Source organism: Cherax quadricarinatus, chromosome 4 (genome assembly GCF_038502225.1).
Source record: "Cherax quadricarinatus isolate ZL_2023a chromosome 4, ASM3850222v1, whole genome shotgun sequence".
NCBI lineage: Eukaryota > Metazoa > Arthropoda > Malacostraca > Decapoda > Parastacidae > Cherax > Cherax quadricarinatus.
In genome coordinates, this window is record NC_091295.1 from 48982097 (window position 1) to 48999330 (window position 17234).

The 17234-nt window shown below is 38.2% G+C and overlaps 2 protein-coding genes across 3 annotated transcripts in view; both read left to right on the forward strand.

The window, feature by feature from the left end:
• The first annotated feature begins 405 nt into the window (after positions 1-405).
• LOC128684533 (uncharacterized) overlaps positions 406-17234 on the forward strand; it is a 33338-nt gene continuing 16509 nt past the window's right edge. Inside the window, exon 1 of the mRNA XM_053770776.2 lies at positions 406-466. The gene's annotated coding sequence lies outside the window, so the exon portion shown is untranslated. The remainder of the gene's footprint in view (positions 467-17234) is intronic.
• On the forward strand, positions 446-7701 carry LOC128684532 (trehalase-like). Of its 2 annotated transcripts, none has more exons than XM_053770773.2 (2): positions 446-545; positions 3888-7701. In XM_053770773.2, exon 2 carries the CDS (start codon positions 3912-3914, stop codon positions 5772-5774), a length of 1863 nt encoding a protein of 620 aa, XP_053626748.1. In that variant the 5' UTR covers positions 446-545; positions 3888-3911; the 3' UTR covers positions 5775-7701. The 2 variants fall into 2 exon arrangements, with proteins under 2 accessions (XP_053626748.1, XP_053626749.1); XM_053770774.2 differs by lacking the exon at positions 446-545 and adding an exon at positions 613-757.

Genomic DNA, 17234 nt, shown 5'->3' on the forward strand with positions numbered 1-17234 from the left:
ATTCTGTTTCTGATGCTTGGGATATTAAATTCTTTCCGTATGTTCAGTAATTTAGTCATGTAAGGACATCCAAGGATGATCTTCATGGCTTCAATGTTCGCTAAAGATAGCTCTTTATAAACTTGCAAAAGGTTACATAGATCAGGGTAGCTTCATAATACACTGTTCATATAGTAATAAAAAAATACATACATAAGTTTCACATATATATCATTTTCAGGAATATCAGTACACTTAATGTAGCTGCTAATATTTAGCAATTATTAGCTTACGTGATATACTGAACATAATACGGGCTTTACAAAAACTTCCGGTATGTAATGTATATTTTGGCTTTACGTTTATCTCCTGCATTTATTTTTACCATACAAGGCTATTAATAATAGTGGTAGTGAAGTGTTGTAGTGAATATGAAGGTAATGAGGTGGAACTTCACCAGCAGTCACCAGAGTGCTCCAGCCTCTTGGTAAATATTTATATAATCGACCTCAATATCACTCTTTATCTCACAGTAATGATATCCTTTTCCTCTTTTTGATGTTTTGGTAAGTGTGACCGTTTAAGGGATGAATGTTATGCCTGTGCTATAAGATTAATCATGAGCATCAATCATAACAGGAAATGGTTGTTGTTGATAAAGTGTCTCCCTACAACCCCCCTGATGCCGGTGAAGGGCTTTTGATACAAGGAATTGGAGCTTCCTTCCCCCTTCCTCAGACCAAATAATACTGACGAGGTTTATTATATCACTAGTACTGTACGTAACAAGGTTTAATTAGGTACAGTTACAGTTTTTGGTTACTTACAAATGTCTTGCATAGTAACGTGTGTAAATTACCCAGAGACTTGTTACATACGTTTCTTGCTTCATGATAATTAAGATAAGATTTCGTTCGGATTTTTAACCCCGGAGGGTTAGCCACCCAGGATAACCCAAGAAAGTCAGTGCGTCATCGAGGACTAACTTATTTCCATTGGGGACCTTAATCTTGTCCCCCAGGATGCGACCCACACCAGTCGACTAACACCCAGGTACCTATTTGCTGCTAGGTGAACAGGACAACAGGTGTAAGGAAACGTGTCGAAATGTTTCCACCCGCCGGGAATCGAACCCGGGCCCTCCATGTGTGAAGCGGGAGCTTTAGCCACCAGGGGGGGGGGAAGTGATGAAATTTAAAGTCACTGTTGGTAATAATACTTGTGTATGAAAATGGATGTCAAATGTTGCGTGTGAGAGTGTAAGACCACTGTAATGTATGGTGTGTGTGACAGTGTAATACCACTGTAATGTATGGTGTGTGTGTGACAGTGTAATACCACTAATGTATTGTGTGTGTGACAGTGTAATACCACTGTAATGTATGGTGTATGTGACTGTAATACCACTGTAATGTATGGTGTGTGTGTGACAGTGTAATACCACTGTAATGTATGGTGTGTGTGTGACAGTGTAATACCACTAATGTATGGTGTGTGTGACAGTGTAATACCACTGTAATGTATGGTGTGTGACAGTGTAGTACCACTGTAATGTATGGTGTGTGTGACAGTGTAGTACCACTGTAATGTATTGTGTGTGTGACAGTGTAATACCACTGTAATGTATGGTGTGTGTGACAGTGTAATACCACTGTAATGTATGGTGTGTGTGAGTGTAATACCACTGTAATGTATGGTGTGTGTGACAGTGTAATTCCACTGTAATGTATGGTGTGTGTGACAGTGTAATACCACTGTAATGTATGGTGTGTGTGACAGTGTAATACCACTGTAATGTATGGTGTGTGTGACAGTGTAATACCACTGTAATGTATGGTGTGTGTGACAGTGTAATACCACTGTAATGTATGGTGTGTGTGACAGTGTAATACCACTGTAATGTATGGTGTGTGTGACAGTGTAATACCACTGTAATGTATGGTGTGTGTGACAGTGTAATACCACTGTAATGTATGGTGTGTGTGACAGTGTAATACCACTGTAATGTATGGTGTGTGTGACAGTGTAATACCACTGTAATGTATGGTGTGTGTGACAGTGTAATACCACTGTAATGTATGGTGTGTGTGACAGTGTAATACCACTGTAATGTATGGTGTGTGACAGTGTAATACCACTGTAATGTATGGTGTGACAGTGTAATACCACTGTAATGTATGGTGTGACAGTGTAATACCACTGTAATGTATGGTGTGACAGTGTAATACCACTGTAATGTATGGTGTGACAGTGTAATACCACTGTAATGTATGGTGTGACAGTGTAATACCACTGTAATGTATGGTGTGACAGTGTAATACCACTGTAATGTATGGTGTGACAGTGTAATACCACTGTAATGTATGGTGTGACAGTGTAATACCACTGTAATGTATGGTGTGACAGTGTAATACCACTGTAATGTATGGTGTGTGTGACAGTGTAATGCCACTGTAATGTATGGTGTGTGTGACAGTAATACCACTGTAATGTATGGTGTGTGTGACAGTGTAATACCACTGTAATGTATGGTGTGTGTGACAGTGTAATACCACTGTAATGTATGGTGTGTGTGACAGTGTAATACCACTGTAATGTATGGTGTGGATATTAAGTGTTTAGGGTCATTTTGGATTCTTGTGTATTAATCTGTTTCTGTGTACCTTTTTAATATAGTTATACCACTTTGTATTGCATTGTTTTAAATAAAATATAAAAAAAAAAAGAATAGCCTCGCAGAAAAGTCAGTGATTTATTTCCATTGGTGATATACCAGTTGATACACAGTGCCAGTTTCAGAATTTAAGTTAGATGTCTTTGTCACTTTTTATTTCTTAATAAAAGCACCTCTCCCCACACTCCCTGGTACAAGCTTCCCCACACATAAAAGTGGAGTATTACTGTGCTCATCTAAGCAAGGTTCTTTCCATAGCAAAATGGAGGATTAAGCCTCCAGTCCTTACTGCACTGACTGACCCACGTGGGTTTATCGCTTCACCAAAATATTATATCTAAACTAGCTTACTATGAAAATAAATGGTATAAAATTCCGACACAATGGAAACATAAACACATATGCAGTTTAATGTGATCCTTTATTGACAACGTTTTGCCCACACAGTGGGCTTTTTCAAGTCGCACACAGATCTGTGTGTGACTTGAAAAAGCCCACTGTGTGGGTGAAACATTGTCAATAAAGGGTCACATTAAACTGCATATATGTTTATGTTTCCACTAGCTTACTATGCTGGGGGGTACAGTATATTAGTACCAGATGTGTCCAAATGACTAATATGATACAGGGGCCAGGAGCTGTGAATTGACCCCCTGCAACCACAATTAGGCGAGTACAGGCTGGTAGTCAAAATTTGGCTCTCGGGTAAAGGACCTGGGTTTGATAACAGCACAAGTGAAAATTGTGGGTGTTTCTACACACCTGTTGTGCCTTTGCACCTAGTAAGTAGGTGCCTGGGTATTAACTAAATCTTGTGGGTGGCATGCAGGGAGGTGAGAATCAAAGGACCTAATGGAAATAAGCCCTGCCAATTGGCTTTCTTGGATTATCCTGGTAACTAACTCAGACTAATCTGAATAAATTATCTGTTGTCATTTACATTTACATATGCATTTTTATTTTTTTTGTGTGTGTAGTTATAAGACTAAATGTCATGGCCACAAACAGGTCAAACACGAATCTAGTAGATCAAGAACGTTTCTGCAGTAACTAGCTTTGAACCGGATAATGTAGGAGCTGGTCATCTAAAAGTGCTCTCTGTGTTTTTTTTCAAAACGTACTATCCCATTTTTAAGACAATGTTATGGTTGATTTGGAGTTTTAATAATTTGATATTTACTAGTCTGCTTTATCCCTCTTTTTTGTCTTAAAATTTTTTAATTCTTTTTTCCAGAAATGTGGAGATTAAGGCAAGAGGATGTTGGGCTATGGTCATCTAGTTTTATATTTTTTTATTGTGGTGCACTGTAGTTGGGTGAAATGTGTTACAAAAGTAGATAATGCTATTATCAGCAATGATAAAGAGGCAATGGATGCTTGCAAAATATTTTGTAATTATAAACTCCTTCATTATGTGAATTTGGCCAAAGTCTTTAATGATAGTAAATATTTTGTAGACATGAAACTCAGGAGGTCTCCTGAAGAAATAGAGAGAAGATTCAGCACTTTATTAAATAACACACAGGATCATCCATCTGAAGCTGAAATGAAGAAGTTTATTGTGGAAAATTTTGATAAGCCTGGCACAGAATTTGAAAGCTGGATTCCTGATGACTGGAAAGTACATCCAAAGTTTATCTACAGTATTTATGATCTTCCTTTGAGGGACTGGGCTCTTGAAATCAACAAAAAATGGAAGGTGCTAGGAAGGAAACTGTCAAGAGATGTGCAAGTTAATAACAGTTTGTACTCCCAAATTTATGTTCCAAACCCCTTCATTGTACCTGGAGGACGTTTCATGGAGTTATATTACTGGGATTCATACTGGATCATTGAAGGTCTTCTCCTTTCTGAAATGTATGCAACAGCTGAAGGCATGATAAAAAATTTCTTGCATCTCGTAAATGAGCTTGGATATATTCCCAATGGTAGCAGAAAGTATTATTTAGGAAGATCTCAACCACCATTTTTGACTTCTATGGTAGATTTGTACTGGAAATACACTAACGATATAATTTTTTTGAGGGATTCTGTTGATATCTTGGAGAAAGAGTACAATTTCTGGAAAAACAACAGATCAATAATTGTCACGATGGATGATAAACCTTACAGATTGTTTCAATATAGAGTTAATACAACAAATCCAAGACCTGAGTCATATTATGAGGATGATAATCTTGTGAAAGGCAGAGCTGAAGAAGAAAGGTCAAAAATATTTTCTGGCATAAAGTCAGCTGCTGAAAGTGGTTGGGATTTTTCCACTCGGTGGTTTTTAGCAGATGGGGAACGTACACTCAACATAACAGATATTAATACCTTGTCAATAGCCCCAGTATGTCTCAATAGCTTAATGGGCTTGAATGCAAAGCTTTTGTCTGATTTTTTTAAAATATTAGGAAATGATTCTAAACATAATTTATACAAAGCCTTGGCAGATGAAGCTAACACAACTATTAGCCGTATTTTCTGGAGTGATCGTGATGGGGTGTGGTTGGACTATAATGTGGTTAAAAAAGAACCTATTCCTGGGTTTTATCCCTCAAATTTAATGCCTTTATGGGCAGAAATGTATGGCAAGGAGAGAACTCCAAAGTTTATTATAGAAAATGTCATTGCCTATCTAGACAGGAACAACATTAGTAATTATCCAGGGGGTATCCCAACATCACTGCTCAACTCAAGCCAGCAGTGGGACTTTCCTAATGGATGGGCTCCATTACAGTATTTAATAGTACTGGGATTATACAAGGCACAAAAATACAGTCCTCAAGCTGATAATCTTGCCTTTTCATATGCTCAAAAATGGGTACTGAATGTCTTCCAGACCTACTTAAATACCACCCCACATAATATGTTTGAAAAGTATATTGTAACTGAAATTGGTAAGAGTGGAGGAGGAGGTGAATACAAAACCCAGGAAGGATTTGGATGGACTAATGCTGTCATCATGAAATTCCTCAGTATGTATGGCCACAAACTCAAAACGCAGGATGCCTTTGATGTTGTAACACTCTCAGTTGGACTCCTCCTCATTGCAGTGTCTTTTCTGTCTGTTGTAAGTTACATGCACCGCGTACATGCGTGCCGCAAGGTTGCATGGAAATCAGAGGTCATTCCATAAGTGAAGAGTAATAAATATCTAGTGTTGTTAAAAAAGTATATTATTCTCTTGATTTTTCTAATAAAATAGTGTATTAGGCAAGGCTGGTTGACTCGGAAATTATCTGAACTGACTGTGAATTAAAATTTCCATTCAGTTTTTTATACACTTTATTCTCTTGCCCATGTAGTTTTTCAGAGGCTGTTTTATAACACAGCAAGATATTATAATTTAATTTTCTTGTGTAATTGTGAATTTTATTTATAAATTGTGCACTTGTACCTATTTGTAGGATATATATGGACCATGTGATACATAGTAGTGATGTGGTACAAGCTTCAGTTGTGAATTTAACATGGGAATAAATTATACAGAGGATACATATAAGATTGGCTTTATTGTTTATAGTTCTCTAGAAATTATATGCCAGATGTATATAGGACTATAGTTCCTCCTTTATTAATTTTATTTACTATTTTTTGAAAGGGTGCAGAATTTCTCAGGTTTTAGTAACTTTTAGGTAATTAATAAATCCAGAAGTTTTGGGGAAAAGATATTACAGTATATTTATGGACTTAAAGATTAAGTGTAATTCTGACTTGCCTTGATCTTCATCTCAACTCCGTCCAGCAAGTGCCTGTGGAAATTTGTACGTAGTAATGAACCCTAACTGTTACTTCTTATTAATGTGTGGATATGCTGTACTATATATGTATTAATACTCTGCTGTCTCAGAGTTGTTTTCATCTGACTTCTCATGATTTAAAACTTTTAATTTTGGACACAGTATTGACTAAAATTAATATCTTCCTTATAAAAGTTGAAACTTGCAATCAAAGTTTTATCAAATAACAGTTATTTTTTTTTTTTTCGAGAATTTTAAACTTTAACAACTCTGCAGAGCACAGTTTTCTGTATACAGTATGCCTGTATCTGCATATAGATGTACCTGATCCCTGTAGACTATAATATACATCTTGTATAAAGCAGGGCAGATAGGGCAAAAGAAAAGTGAAAAAGATACTTATGTAAGGTTTAAGATATACATATTTATATACTATAGTTTTATATATTATTTACCTTTATTTTATATACTGTATTGTTTACCCCAAACCTATAGATGCAGTGTGATTTGCAACAGCATGGTGCAGTTTTAGGATGTTTATAAGTGTTATATCTGTTTCATGTTTTTGTAATGATTACTGAGGAGCAATCCAGTGACCTCTACTAGTGCTGTATCTTCACAAGCCTGTGTCGAGTACATACAGTACACACACATTACTTACCTTAAAATATTTTTGTACTTAGCTTATAGCGAGTGGTGAATATATTTATCATAGGTAGCCTGAATAAATGAAGAATGGATATGATTGAAAACTGCTGTATAAGCGAAATGCTGAAAAGCAAAGTGCTGTGAAGAGGGACCCTCCTGTATAGGGCTTAAGATATATATTTTTTATAAGATCCATAGCTTAGAGATAATGGTGCCAGCCACTTGTCACCATATTGGTCCCCAGTAATCCTTGCACAAATTTTCTATTTTGATGATATTGCAAAATCTCCTTTTTGTATACCATATATATATATATATACAGTGAACCCTCAACCAGTGATATTAATCCGTTCCTGAGAGCTCATCGTTAGTCAGAATTATCGTTAGTCAAGTTAATTTTCCCCATAAGAAATAATGGAAATCAAATTAATCCGTGCAAGACACCCAAAAGTATTGAAAAAAAAAAAATTTTTGCCACATGAAATATTAATTTTTATACACACAAACTGAAGATTACATGCACAGTTACATGACACTTACCTTTATTGAAGATCTGGTGATGATTGATGGGATGGGAGGAGGGGAGAGGTGTTAGTGTTTAGAAGGGGAATCCCCTTCCATTAGCACTTGAGGCAGCAAGTCTTTTTCTGGAGTTACTTCTCTTGTTCTTTTAATGCCACTAGGACCAGCTTCAGAGTCACTGGACTTCTGTCGCACAACATATCTGTCCATAGAGGCCTGTACCTCTCGTTCCTTTATGACTTTCCTAAAGTGGTTCACAACATTGTCAGTGTAATAGTCACCAGCACGGCTTGCAGTAGCTGTGTCAGGGTGATTTTCATCAAAAAAGGTTTGCACTTCAAGCCACTTTGCACACATTTCCTTTATCTTAGAAGTAGGCAACTTCTTCAATTTCTCTCTCCCCTCCTCCGAAGCAGTTTCCTCAGGTGTGCCCTCTTGCTGTTGAAGATGATCTAGCAGCTCATCAGTGGTTAGTTCTTCACTGTCCTCCACCACCAACTCTTCCACATCCTCCCCACTAACCTCCAACCCCAAGGACTTCCCCAATGCCACAATGGATTCCTCAACTGGCATAGGATTCTCAGGGTTAGCCTCAAACCCTTCAAAATCCCTTTTGTCTACACATTCTGGCCACAGTTTTTTCCAAGCAGAGTTCAATGTCCTCTTAGTCACTTCCTCCCAAGCCTTACCTATAATGTTTACACAATTGAGGATGGTAAAATGATCTTTCCAAAACTCTCTTAGAGTCAGTTGAGTTTCTGAGGTCACTACAAAGCACCTTTCAAACATAGCTTTTGTGTACAGTTTCTTGAAGTTGGAAATAACCTGCTGGTCCATGGGCTGCAGGAGAGGAGTGGTATTAGGAGGCAAAAACTTCACCTTAATGAAGCTCATGTCCCTAGAAAGTCGCTCTGCCAAGTCTGAAGGATGACCAGGAGCATTGTCTAATACCAGGAGGCACTTAAGGTCTAATTTCTTTTCAATTAGGTAATTTTTCACATTGGGGGCAAATGCATGATGTAACCAGTCATAGAAAAAGTCCCTAGTGACCCATGCCTTACTGTTTGCCCTCCACAGCACACACAAATTAGCCTTGAGGACATTGTTTTTCCTGAACACTCTGGGAGTTTCAGAGTGATACACCAATAAAGGCTTCATTTTGCAATCACAACTAGCATTGGCACACATCAACAGAGTAAGCCTGTCTTTCATAGGCTTATGTCCTGGGAGTGCCTTTTCCTCCTGAGTAATGTACGTCCTGCTTGGCATTTTCTTCCAAAACAGGCCTGTTTCGTCACAATTAAACACTTGTTCAGGTTTCAGTCCTTCACTGTCTATGTACTCCTTGAATTCCTGCACATATTTTTCAGCCGATTTGTGCTCTGAACTGACAGCCTCACCATGCCTTATCACACTATGAATGCCACTACGCTTCTTAAATCTCTCAAACCAACCTTTGCTGGCCTTAAATTCACTCACACCACTAGTTGCTGGCATTTTTCTAATTAAATCGTCATGCAACTTCCTAGCCTTTTCACATATGATCGCTTGAGAGATGCTGTCTCCTGCTATCTGTTTCTCGTTTATCCACACCAATAAAAGTCTCTCAACATCTTTTATCACTTGCGATCTCAGTTTCGAAAACATAGTTGCACCTTTGGCAAGAACAGCTTCCTTGATTGCCGTTTTCTTGCCCACAATAGTAGCGATGGTTGATTGGGGTTTATTATACAACCTGACCAGCTCAGAGATACGCACTCCACTTTCATATTTATCAATGATCTCTTTCTTCATCTCCATAGTAATTCTCACCCTTTTTGCTGTAGGGTTGGCACTAGAAGCTTTCTTGGGGCCCATGGTGACTTATTTTGCAGGTGCAATCACTAAAAAGGCTGTGATAATATGAAATGTTCCAGTTGTATGTTTGGAAGCGACCGCGGTGGCTGGCTGGCTTGTAAACGCTGGCACCCAAGGGACAAGTGAGGCGCGCTCAGGCCAAAGTGGACGCGTATGGTATGGAACGAATAGCGCTGGTCGGGTTTTTAAGCGCTAGTCGAGGCAAAATTTTTGCGTTAAAATGTATCGCTAGTCAGATTTATCGTTAATCGATGCCATCGTTGGTCGAGGGTCCACTGTATATATATATATATATATATATATATATATATATATATATATATATATATATATATATATATATATATATATATACATACATACATACATACATATATATATATATGTATACATGTAGAGAGAATGGAGCAAAACAGAATGACTTCAAGAGTGTATCAGTCTGTAGTGGAAGGAAGGCGGGGTAGGGGTCGGCCTAGGAAAGGTTGGAGGGAGGGGGTAAAAGAAGTTTTGTGTGCAAGGGGCTTGGACTTCCAGCAGGCATGCATGAGCATGTTTGATAGGAGTGAATGGAGACAAATGGTTTTTAATACTTGACGTGCTGTTGGAGTGTGAGCAAAGTAACATTTATGAAGGGATTCAGGGAAACCGGCAGGCCGGACTTGAGTCCTGGAGATGGGAAGTACAGTGCCTGCACTCTGAAGGAGGGGTGTTAATGTTGCAGTTTAAAAACTGTAGTGTAAAGCACCCTTCTGGCAAGACAGTGATGGAGTGAATGATGGTGAAAGTTTTTCTTTTTCGGGCCACCCTGCCTTGGTGGGAATCGGCCAGTGTGATAATAATAAAAAAAAAATAATATATATATATATATATATATATATATATATATATATATATATATATATATATATATATATATATATATATATATATATTTTTTTTTTTTTTTTTTTTTTTTTTTTTTTTTTTTTTTTTTTTTTTTTTTTTTTTTTTTTTTTTTTTTTTTTTTTTTTTATTTTATTATCACACCGGCCGATTCCCACCAAGGCAGGGTGGCCCGAAAAAGAAAAACTTTCACCATCATTCACTCCATCACTGTCTTGCCAGAAGGGTGCTTTACACTACAGTTTTTAAACTGCAACATTAACACCCCTCCTTCAGAGTGCAGGCACTGTACTTCCCATCTCCAGGACTCAAGTCCGGCCTGCCGGTTTCCCTGAATCCCTTCATAAATGTTACTTTGCTCACACTCCAACAGCACGTCAAGTATTAAAAACCATTTGTCTCCATTCACTCCTATCAAACACGCTCACGCATGCCTGCTGGAAGTCCAAGCCCCTCGCACACAAAACCTCCTTTACCCCCTCCCTCCAACCCTTCCTAGGCCGACCCCTACCCCGCCTTCCTTCCACTACAGACTGATACACTCTTGAAGTCATTCTGTTTCGCTCCATTCTCTCTACATGTCCGAACCACCTCAACAACCCTTCCTCAGCCCTCTGGACAACAGTTTTGGTAATCCCGCACCTCCTCCTAACTTCCAAACTACGAATTCTCTGCATTATATTCACACCACACATTGCCCTCAGACATGACATCTCCACTGCCTCCAGCCTTCTCCTCGCTGCAACATTCATCACCCACGCTTCACACCCATATAAGAGCGTTGGTAAAACTATACTCTCATACATTCCCCTCTTTGCCTCCAAGGACAAAGTTCTTTGTCTCCACAGACTCCTAAGTGCACCACTCACTCTTATATATAATATTATATATATATATATATATATATTTTTTTTTTATTTTATTATCACACCGGCCGATTCCCACCAAGGCAGGGTGGCCCGAAAAAGAAAAACTTTCACCATCATTCACTCCATCACTGTCTTGCCAGAAGGGTGCTTTACACTACAGTTTTTAAACTGCAACATTAACACCCCTCCTTCAGAGTGCAGGCACTGTACTTCCCATCTCCAGGACTCAAGTCCGGCCTGCCGGTTTCCCTGAATCCCTTCATAAATGTTACTTTGCTCACACTCCAACAGCACGTCAAGTATTAAAAACCATTTGTCTCCATTCACTCCTATCAAACACGCTCACGCATGCCTGCTGGAAGTCCAAGCCCCTCGCACACAAAACCTCCTTTACCCCCTCCCTCCAACCCTTCCTAGGCCGACCCCTACCCCGCCTTCCTTCCACTACAGACTGATACACTCTTGAAGTCATTCTGTTTCGCTCCATTCTCTCTACATGTCCGAACCACCTCAACAACCCTTCCTCAGCCCTCTGGACAACAGTTTTGGTAATCCCGCACCTCCTCCTAACTTCCAAACTACGAATTCTCTGCATTATATTCACACCACACATTGCCCTCAGACATGACATCTCCACTGCCTCCAGCCTTCTCCTCGCTGCAACATTCATCACCCACGCTTCACACCCATATAAGAGCGTTGGTAAAACTATACTCTCATACATTCCCCTCTTTGCCTCCAAGGACAAAGTTCTTTGTCTCCACAGACTCCTAAGTGCACCACTCACTCTTTTTCCCTCATCAATTCTATGATTCACCTCATCTTTCATAGACCCATCCGCTGACACATCCACTCCCAAATATCTGAATACGTTCACCTCCTCCATACTCTCTCCCTCCAATCTGATATTCAATCTTTCATCACCTAATCTTTTTGTTATCCTCATAACCTTACTCTTTCCTGTATTCACCTTTAATTTTCTTCTTTTGCACACCCTACCAAATTCATCCACCAATCTCTGCAACTTCTCTTCAGAATCTCCCAAGAGCACAGTGTCATCAGCAAAGAGCAGCTGTGACAACTCCCACTTTGTGTGTGATTCTTTATCTTTTAACTCCACGCCTCTTGCCAAGACCCTCGCATTTACTTCTCTTACAACCCCATCTATAAATATATTAAACAACCACGGTGACATCACACATCCTTGTCTAAGGCCTACTTTTACTGGGAAAAAATTTCCCTCTTTCCTACATACTCTAACTTGAGCCTCACTATCCTCGTAAAAACTCTTCACTGCTTTCAGTAACCTACCTCCTACACCATACACTTGCAACATCTGCCACATTGCCCCCCTATCCACCCTGTCATACGCCTTTTCCAAATCCATAAATGCCACAAAGACCTCTTTAGCCTTATCTAAATAATGTTCACTTATATGTTTCACTGTAAACACCTGGTCCACACACCCCCTACCTTTCCTAAAGCCTCCTTGTTCATCTGCTATCCTATTCTCCGTCTTACTCTTAATTCTTTCAATTATAACTCTACCATACACTTTACCAGGTACACTCAACAGACTTATCCCCCTATAATTTTTGCACTCTCTTTTATCCCCTTTGCCTTTATACAAAGGAACTATGCATGCTCTCTGCCAATCCCTAGGTACCTTACCCTCTTCCATACATTTATTAAATAATTGCACCAACCACTCCAAAACTATATCCCCACCTGCTTTTAACATTTCTATCTTTATCCCATCAATCCCGGCTGCCTTACCCCCTTTCATTTTACCTACTGCCTCACGAACTTCCCCCACACTCACAACTGGCTCTTCCTCACTCCTACAAGATGTTATTCCTCCTTGCCCTATACACGAAATCACAGCTTCCCTATCTTCATCAACATTTAACAATTCCTCAAAATATTCCTTCCATCTTCCCAATACCTCTAACTCTCCATTTAATAACTCTCCTCTCCTATTTTTAACTGACAAATCCATTTGTTCTCTAGGCTTTCTTAACTTGTTAATCTCACTCCAAAACTTTTTCTTATTTTCAACAAAATTTGTTGATAACATCTCACCCACTCTCTCATTTGCTCTCTTTTTACATTGCTTCACCACTCTCTTAACTTCTCTCTTTTTCTCCATATACTCTTTCCTCCTTGCATCACTTCTACTTTGTAAAAACTTCTCATATGCTAACTTTTTCTCCCTTACTACTCTCTTTACATCATCATTCCACCAATCGCTCCTCTTCCCTCCTGCACCCACTTTCCTGTAACCACAAACTTCTGCTGAACACTCTAACACTACATTTTTAAACCTACCCCATACCTCTTCGACCCCATTGCCTATGCTCTCATTAGCCCATCTATCCTCCAATAGCTGTTTATATCTTACCCTAACTGCCTCCTCTTTTAGTTTATAAACCTTCACCTCTCTCTTCCCTGATGCTTCTATTCTCCTTGTATCCCATCTACCTTTTACTCTCAGTGTAGCTACAACTAGAAAGTGATCTGATATATCTGTGGCCCCTCTATAAACATGTACATCCTGAAGTCTACTCAACAGTCTTTTATCTACCAATACATAATCCAACAAACTACTGTCATTTCGCCCTACATCATATCGTGTATACTTATTTATCCTCTTTTTCTTAAAATATGTATTACCTATAACTAAACCCCTTTCTATACAAAGTTCAATCAAAGGGCTCCCATTATCATTTACACCTGGCACCCCAAACTTACCTACCACACCCTCTCTAAAAGTTTCTCCTACTTTAGCATTCAAGTCCCCTACCACAATTACTCTCTCACTTGGTTCAAAGGCTCCTATACATTCACTTAACATCTCCCAAAATCTCTCTCTCTCCTCTGCATTCCTCTCTTCTCCAGGTGCATACACGCACCCACCGAGGCAGGGTGACCCAAAAAGAAAACACTTAAACCATCATTCAACACTTTCACCACACTCACACATTATCACTGCTTTTGCAGAGGTGCTCAGAATGCAACAGCTAAGAAGCATATAAGTATAAAGATACACAACATATCCCTCCAAACTGCCAATATCCCAAACCCCTCCTTTAAAGTGCAGGCATTGTACTTCCCATTTCCAGGACTCAAGTCTGACTATATGAAAATAACCAGTTTCCCTGAATCCCTTCACTAAATATTACCCTGCTCATACTCCAACAGATCGTCAGGTCCCAAGTATCATTCGTCTCCATTCACTCCTATCTAACACGCTCATGCACGCTTGCTGGAAGTCCAAGCCCCTCGCCCACAAAACCTCCTTTACCCCCTCTTTCCAACCCTTTCGAGGACGACCCCTACCCCTCTTTCCTTCCCCTATAGATTTATATGCTTTCCATGTCATTCTACTTTGATCCATTCTCTCTAAATGACCAAACCACCTCAACAATCCCTCTTCTGCCCTCTGACTAATGCTTTTATTAACTCCACACCTTCTCCTGTATATATATATATATATATATATATATATATATATATATATATATATATATATATATATATATATATATATATATATATATATATATATATATATATATATATATATATATATATATATATATATATATATATATATATATATATATATATATATATATATATCTATATATATATAAATAAAATACACACACACACACACACACACACACAGTAAGTGCTTTTAAAATGTAAGTAGGTGCTGTCTGATCCTTACATAATAAATACTTCCCCATTATTTTGATAATTTAAATGTAGGTTGTATAGCATTAAACAAGTCAATTGTGTTGGTAATGATACAGGTCCTTCTTACTAGGTAATAGCAGATTTTATCTTCTGTATTGGATTTTTTAAACGAGGACCTCTTCATGTGGGATTAATCTTGCTGAGAATTTTCATGACTTTTTCTCAAATTTGGTATACAGTGGAACCTCAAATATCGAACTTTCTTCGGTCCAGAAGTCTGTTCGAGTGCCTTTACCGAATGAATTTATTCCCATCAGGAATAATGTAAATTAGATTAGTCCATTTCAGACCCTTAAAAATACACTTATAAAAGCACTTACAAAAATACACTTACATAATTGGTTGTGTTGGGAGCAGTTCGATTTTTGAGGTTCCACTGTATATGAATGTCGTCTTAATGTATAATGAATGAGAGTTTCAGATTGTCATTAATATGCAGTGTAAAACAATTTATACTAAACTTGGCCTCCAAATATGCAGTTCATTTTCATGAATTCCAGTGCATTACTTTCTGCATGGTCTAAACAGAAACCAAAATCAAATATTTTTAATATACAAGTTAAGCAAGGTTAACCTAGCATAAATTAACATATTTTTACATGTACTCTGTAGCTTACTGCCAATAATGAAGATCCATGAATGCCAGGATATAGCCATTGCTCAAATAGTCGAAAACTTCAAGTTCTGTTAAGTTGGAAGACTGATTGATATGCAATACTGTGTATGTGTGACTTTTGCCATATATTTAAATGTGTGATAAGTTTTATCACTGTTTTATTTGAGAATTTATTAACATTATCTTTGGGAATGCTTTAGTCTAAGGTTGTGATAGGTTTATTTGCTGGTACGGTATTTGTATTTTTCTTATATGATTTGAAAATGAATATTAAGTTTGACCATCACTATAATAATTTTTTACAGGTAATTACAGACCCATATATAGTCTAATCTCCTTAGTATGCTTTAAATACTGTACATTAACTATACACCATATCTTTTGTAAATGACCAATACATGTCATAGGGTGACATATCCCATAAATATTGATACAGAAAGAGTACAAAAAAAAAAAAATATCCATTGGTATAGCTTATTCCAGATAAGTGTTAGTGTACATAAAAGGGTACTTGAACCATATTAACCAAATAATGTACTCGGTCTATTGTAATCAGCAGGGAAAGCTTTCGTCAACCCCCTAATGATAAAAGTCCTTGTTCAGACACCGTCGCCTATAACATGTAAGTGCAAATATTATAGGTGACATTGCCTGAACAAGGAAATGTCTGAATGTGTAAATGTTACAAGTGATGGTGTTTTCTTAAATCCCTGAGGATAGAAAATTTCATATGTCCAGGTAATCATAATATAATTACAGTACGGTATTTATTACATAGGCCTGTCCTCTGGTTTTTCTATAACTTAAGAGTAAGTAAGTAGTTGTAATTAAGAATATTGAAACAGTATAAGCTCGGCTTATCAGTGCAGTACAGTATTATAGTTTATCATACTTTTATTGTCTGGATGGAAATAGATTTTTTTTTTCAACAAGTCGGCCGTCTCCCACCGAGGCAGGGTGACCCAAAGAGAAAGAAAATCCCCAAAAAGAAAATACTTTCATCATCATTCTACACTTTCACCTCACTCACACATAATCACTGTTTTTTGCAGAGGTGCCCAGAATACAACAGTTTAGAAGTATATACGTAGAAAAATAAACAATATACAGTGGACCCCCGGTTAACGATATTTTTTCACTCCAGAAGTATGTTCAGGTGCCAGTACTGACCGAATTTGTTCCCATAAGGAATATTGTGAAGTAGATTAGTCCATTTCAGACCCCCAAACATACACTTACAAACGCACTTACATAAATACGCTTACATAATTGGTCGCATTCGGAGGTGATCGTTATGCGGGGGTCCACTGTATCTCTCCAAACTGCCAATATCCCAAACCCCTCCTTTAGAGTGCAGGCATTGTACTTCCCATTTCCAGGAAATAGATACAAATGCAATTTAATGAGATCCTTTATTGACAGACAACGTTTTGTCAATGCAGTGAGTGAAACAGTGTCAGTAAAGGCTCTCGTTACACTGCCTTTATGTCTGTTTCCATTGTTTTTGTATTTTAGACTATTTCTCTCCTCTTCTATTGCCTGTTGTATATTAGATTTTTCTGCGATAATCACACCCATGGCCTGGTCCTGGGCCAGGTCTCCTGCTTGACAGTAGATCAGAGCACTATGATAATCTTGAAACTTCCTTCATGCTTGACAGCTTGATCAGTCAGGCTGTTAGTGATTGTCGCACACAGTTC

Bases quoted from the DNA above. Each gene is read 5' to 3' on its own strand.
- LOC128684532 (XM_053770773.2), top strand. From the start codon at position 3,912: ATGTTGGGCTATGGTCATCTAGTTTTATATTTTTTTATTGTGGTGCAC.